Raw genomic sequence first — 6429 nt, 5'->3', positions numbered from 1 at the left:
CACCGCGTCACTTTGAGGGCGGATATCGGCCAGTCCTCCTCCTCCTCCTCCCAATCATCCTTGAACCATCTTCCCTGCACTCTCCCACTCTGCTTCCATCAGCCTTCATGGTTCTGATCTCACCCCACGCCATGCAAGCCACCCGGGCGTCCACCACCGTGAGTGTGGTTGCAGACTGTGGAATCCCGGCCGGGCTCCGGATAGGACCGGTTCCGGGCGTCTTTAAACTGGGGAAGTACGTGTCGGATCGCAAAGAAGTTGGGCCCAAGAAAAAGGTAACTTTTAAACTTTTAAAACAATACAAACTAATAATATTTGCATAATAATTCTTAAAAATCTAATTAAAATAATGCACAAATATCTCCAAGACGAATTATGCGTATTATTGAACGAAATAACTTGTTTTGGTTTTTTTTTTTAAAGCAGCACTGTCAAGCTCAATCGGCTGCTGCCTTATTAATGGCTTTGGGTTGTCAGGCTGGAAATAATTGAGCCCAATAAGTAGCCAACTTGTCAGTCTGGGCTTCTACTTAACCGTCCTAATGGGCAAGCATGGCTGCTGTGTGCAGCTTCCATGCCCCCAGAAGCCTCACATTTACCCCTCCTGGCGGGGAGGGCCTGTTATCCCGATCAGATGTTGACTTTTAATGGAATGTGGCCATAGAAAGATGTCACTGCAGCTTGGGGCGAGGGAAAAAAAATACATAAATACAGTGATTTCATATCAGTATAGATCATAGTTTTAAGAATTATTTTAATATCTAAATACCATTCATAGATTTTTTTTCAATTTATGAAGAAACAATAGTACAAAAAATGCCCTTATAAATGCAACCAGGGGCTCCAGTGTTATTGTTGCGGCTGTCAGGGCTTGTGATTGATGCATCTAAATGCATGGCCCCCGGGCTGCAAGCGATCATCAGGTGCAATCTCCGTGTCAAATGTCACGCTTGGATCTTTAATGTCCTTGAACAGTTTAGAAACGCTCTGACACTCCTCAAATTCGTTTCCCATATCAAGTCAATTAGCCCTGTGTGTCATTCACTTTAGTAAATTATCAGCAGAGCGGATAAAGACGCATTAGGAGCGCCTTTTTTCCTCACGCTTGAGCGCCATAACACCTTAAGGTGGCAAAATACGCACTTGAAAGTAATGATGCTGCGGTATGAAAACGAAAAATTGAGTTTAAAATCTGTTAAATGTGGAAGTTTAAGTGTTAAAATATGAATTTGTTTTTGTTAGATTCGTTTGGTGAGGGAGGAGTTTGTGGACGAGTCTGGCTGTCCGGTTCCGGACTGGATTGGACTCATTCGAGCAGCCAGAAACAGTCAAGAACAAAACTTAGAGGCTGTGTCTGATCTACCTGGCGGACAGGTAAATATTCCCACATTCTAACTGTCTGTTTGTGAATATTAATCACCACCTTATGGACTCTTCAAATAGCATCCCTCATTTATATTTTATTCTTTTTTTATATAAAGATTTTTTACCGAGTGATGCGAGAAATCCCAGCAGGAGAGGAGCTGAGTGTTTGGTATTCTAACGCTTTGGCTCAGTGGTATGACATCCCCACCACGGCCACCCCCACGCATGACGAAAAAGGTATGGATGGAGATAATGCAACAATTGTGATATAATCGTAATAACCGAGTGAGTTAGAAATCATTTTGTTCATTGATGGATGGATCAGTGCTCTGTTAAAGGCTGCCAATGGCGGCCTCTTTAAATCAATCGAATGTTGTCATTTTCCTCGGGCAGCCTTGAAAAAGCAATCCAATAAAGTTATTTGAACAAAAATCCTTTACAGACATTTTGCCATTCGATACGGTGTTGCATTTAAATGACTCAAAAAAGTGCAGGAAAAACGAATTCCAAAGAAATATACTGCAATAATTCGAAAACATCCAGTTTTAAAGTTGTGAAGCTTGATTAATTCTTATTTAATCTCAACGGAAACATTCCCATAATGGCTTTGGTGCTTTGGGATTATCCTAAATGCTCGTAATCTCAATAGAATACTCAACTCGCTACGAGATAATCCGTTTGGAAAATATCATTTACACATATAATTAAATACATTCCTTTAATCGACAGTGGATAATTATTTCACATCTGAGGGTTTCTTTTTTTAAAAAAAAAAAAGATCAAAACTATATCAAAGCTCCGTTTAATAAAAGAGATTAATTACAGCACTTGAAATTTGGATAAAAAAAACCCAAACAGAAACACAAACCGGCGCGTCTCTGCAGCCCTGAAAAAGAAGAGCGTTGATTTATATGGAGGTTAACGAATGTCACCATGCCATTAATATTCATGCATTCAAAAGCAAATAAATTAGAAAAAAACCAAGTGCTTCACGGTAAATTAGGTGGGTGCGTTAAGGTATTGTGGCCTAATGAATGCTGACTTTTATGTGGGGTGTATATTGCCCTGATTCCCCCGGCCCAGCACACCGTGTATACGCTCCTGGACATACGCTGCGTCCCATTATTAGGCGTCAACAGATGGGCCGGCCTCATTGTTTCTGCAGACTTGCGATTTCAAGCCACAGCTGCTGTGACTTCCACGGCAGAGGAAAGGAAAGTAGAGCCTTCAATGCATCGCTTTCTGAGCGCCAGATTGGGCTGGGCGTGTGCGCTTTTTGATGGGAATCATTAACAATGGCGAGGGGTGAGGATTACAAAATCATTACATCTATATCAACCTCTGAACGCTCGCCTGGGAGTCATTAAAAACATGACCCGGCCCGGCTGTCACCCTTTTGCAACTAGTGGAATTAAGACCTGGTCAAAGGGTTCTTCTCTTTGTACAGGTCGCCGTACCTGTTACGTTTACCAATGAATAAACAGACTTCGACCAAAATCGAATAAACTGTGTCAAGGTTTTATTAAAGTCAAAAATTCGATTGCATTGTAAAGATAGGTGTATACACATCTCGTGCAAAAGGGATTCGATTTCGTTGTTCAATTAAGAGGCCAATTAAGACTCGAAAAGTATTTGCATTTAATTACCTAATTAAGCACGAATATGCAGTACTTTTTACAAATGTATCAAATTTGATTATACTTAATTAGGTATATTTATAATCAAAATACATGATTGAAATAGTGATTCTAAAGAATATATAGCATTTTTTAAACTGGGCTGCTGAAATAAATGAACGTTTCAAAGATATTATAATGTATTAATTTTCATTCTCAAAAACAAATTATTTATATTGAAAATTAATTTATAAATACATTTTGAATTATAAAAAAATTTATTATATTAATAAATAATAATAAATAATATTAGAACGAGCCATCAGTGTGATACAGAGCCATCCCATAATAAACATTTAAATGGAAAAAAATATATATGTATTAGTAGGGCAACAGACATTACCTGGTTACTGTATCTTTAATTTCATATATGATTTCATAATGTTGTATATCACCTATAATCATTATGTCACGCTCAAGAGGCACTGTCCATCATCACTGATCATTTGATGTTTCTGCCACGCAGGCGAGGAGCGTTACATCTGCTGGTACTGCTGGAGAATCTTCAAATACCCCAACACACTCAAAGCCCACGTCCACTTCCACTGCGCCCTGAGCAACGGTCGTGGCTTCGTGAACAGCGAACAAGCCAGAGGAACTGAGACCTACAGCAGGTCTCCAAAATCTGGGGACATCCCCAACACTTCCTCGTCCCCGAGGATCTCTCAGAACATCTCCTCCATCTCAGACTCCAACAGGCGGCCTCTGTCCTCGCCTTTCTTGGGCAAGGCCGGGCTGGTGAAGAAAAGCAGCTCCGAGGAGCAGGACAGAGCCCTAGACATGAGCGTCACGTCATCCCGAAACCACGCACATATGCTCGGCCTCGGTTCTGCGTCCTCGGTGCTGAGCTCCATGGGCTTCCACCCGGGTGTTCGCTCCGCCTTTAAGCCCACCGGCGTCACCAAAGCCCCGGTCAGTGAAGCCCACAGAGAGGACCCCGGTTCCAAGATGGGCGGATTGGGGTTTGCTAAACTTATCGGGAACATGAAGCCGATGCGAAGTGTTGGCGAGACCCTGAACGGAAGCGGGACCCCCGCAGCTAAGTGTGCCCCAGCCATTATGGACGCTCCTATGGTGCAGTGCGCCAACTCCATCCGGGGCTTTCCGCTGCTGCCTCACGTGGAGGAGACGTCAGCTTTCAAGCAAGTTGAAAGTCGCGTGCACACCGGTCTGTCTCCTTCCCGCTACCCCCACGTGCCCCCGGGACTCCATTTTGAAAGGTTTTCGCTGCCTCATTTCGACGGCGTTAAGACTTATGGCGGCGACTGCAACATCCCACTCATGCCCTTCACCGTCTACAACGGGGAGCTGCTGTACAGTTCACCTTATTACCCTCTTAAATTCCATTTCAGCAACCTCCTCAAGTACCCCGACACCATGCCCTACTTTGGCGCACCCCCCATCAGCCAAGACTTGGGCTCCATCACTAACATCGACCGGGAGATAGCCATGCACACCCAGCAGCTGTCCGAAATAGCCGCGGAGAAGAACCGGGCCAGATTAGACCCCTTACCCGCTGGCAGCGCCGGTAATGCCAGCTCAGGCAAACCCAAAAAGGGACACTTATGTCTGTACTGCGGTAAGCTGTACTCCAGGAAGTACGGCCTGAAGATCCACATGAGGACTCACACGGGCTACAAACCGCTCAAGTGCAAAGTGTGCTTCCGGCCCTTCGGGGACCCCAGCAACCTGAACAAGCACATCCGGCTCCACGCAGAGGGAAACACCCCCTACAGGTGCGACTTCTGCGGAAAGGTTCTGGTGCGGAGGAGGGACCTAGAAAGGCACGTCAAGTCCAGACATCCCGGGCAGACCATCCGGAAGCTGGACGATAAAACGGGTCTGTTTGAAGGAGCAGAACCGAAGAGCGACAACGACAGCGACGTGGACGTCTGCTTCACCGACGACCAAAGTGAGCCCGAATCCAGCAAGAATAACGACTGAGTCGAAGCATTGCCCGTTTTTTGTTTACCAGTTACAATTCAAAGACCCTTATCGACACCTTTGTTGCTGTTTTCTGAAGATTGCCATTTGGTTTATTTACTTAATAACACTATATTTTATAGCAGGGGTGTCCAAAGTCTGGCCCAGGGGCCATTGGCGGCCCGTTTATTGGCCTGTGGCACATTGTAGAAATAAAACTAAACAAATAAGGGAAACAAGGAGCAAAAAGGCGCAAAATAGAGCAAAAAAAATTAACACAAATAACTAGAAATAAAGGAATTATAGAATAATCATGTAAACATCCCCTCCTGCATTCTCTGATTACCAGTGACATTTGGTGGAAAAAGTTTGGACACCCCTGTCTTATAAAAACAAGTAAAAAGCGACGATGGGACTGTATGAAACTGGACCGAGTTGAAAAGTACCGTCTAGTACTTTTGTACATTTTTCTTTTGCAGCGATAAAAAAAAACACGGGCCTGTCTGTTTTTAATGTATCACCCTGTTTCACTCAAGGCATGATTTGAAAATGAACACCGCATTCCACCAAACTGGCGCATAAAAGTGGTTTAAAAAAGTTGTTTTATATTTGTTTAACATTATTTAAATTTTAAAATGAACACAAGTCACACTTCCCTAAAAACTGTCTCAACTGCACTTTAAGGAAAAGAAAATGGACATTTCACTGCAACCAAATGGCTGCCTGATGATTATTATGAGAATTAAACATATTTACTTTACTTCAGATGATCCTTGCGCCTCACTCATGAACACACTGTACTTAAATTTGCACTTTCTTGCCGAGGCACGCTGTTCTGAAAGAACCAACCAGCAGCGCCCAGTTTATTTATGGAATTATTTCTACAGAGAGAAAATGTATTGACTTGATCTATGTAAAGATGTGTAAAGTATGATATTTCACATTACAGTGTTGTATGCACTTGTTTATACGTGACATTGTCAGAGGACACAATTTTACCCCTGTCCGATATGTGTTTGTTTTTTTAATAAATCAAATTGAAACAAATATTTTAAGTGTTTTTTTTATAACTTCAGCTTGAACAGTTCTTATTATTGAGTCCCTGTATGTGTTGTATTAGATTACAAATAAATTACAAATAGGCCTATATAATACCATATTTTATTTGTTCAACTGCAATTATAATGATGAAGATATTGATAATAATACACCTTATTTGATTATTTTGTTTGTTTAAATTTTGATGGCATTTTTGAAAATGAATGAATGATAAAGGCGAGCTTTAGCCTGCCTTATCTCCACTGGGCATGCATGATGTGACATGAAGTGATGTCACGTAAGCCTGACAAGGATGCAGAGTTATGAGGATGTTGTTAAGATGCAGACACAATGACACTGGCATTGTTGCGTGCCTGGGCGTGCAAGTGTGATTTAAGAATAACAGCAATGGAAAGCACACCACAAT

The 6429-nt window shown here is 42.4% G+C and overlaps 1 protein-coding gene across 1 annotated transcript; it reads left to right on the top strand.

Annotated features, from left to right (window-relative positions):
- Window positions 1–5995, top strand: prdm13 (PR domain containing 13). Its single transcript, XM_058053372.1, has 4 exons — window positions 1–275; window positions 1243–1374; window positions 1482–1602; window positions 3508–5995. The coding sequence occupies exons 1-4, from the start codon at window positions 108–110 to the stop codon at window positions 4983–4985; spliced, it is 1899 nt and encodes a 632-aa protein (XP_057909355.1). The 5' UTR covers window positions 1–107; the 3' UTR covers window positions 4986–5995.
- Window positions 5996–6429: the final 434 nt, after the last annotated feature.

Source organism: Doryrhamphus excisus, chromosome 17 (assembly GCF_030265055.1).
Source record: "Doryrhamphus excisus isolate RoL2022-K1 chromosome 17, RoL_Dexc_1.0, whole genome shotgun sequence".
In the NCBI taxonomy this organism is placed as follows: Eukaryota; Metazoa; Chordata; class Actinopteri; order Syngnathiformes; family Syngnathidae; genus Doryrhamphus; species Doryrhamphus excisus.
The sequence above is the reverse complement of the archived record's forward strand: the minus strand, read 5'-3'. Positions and strand labels throughout refer to the sequence as shown.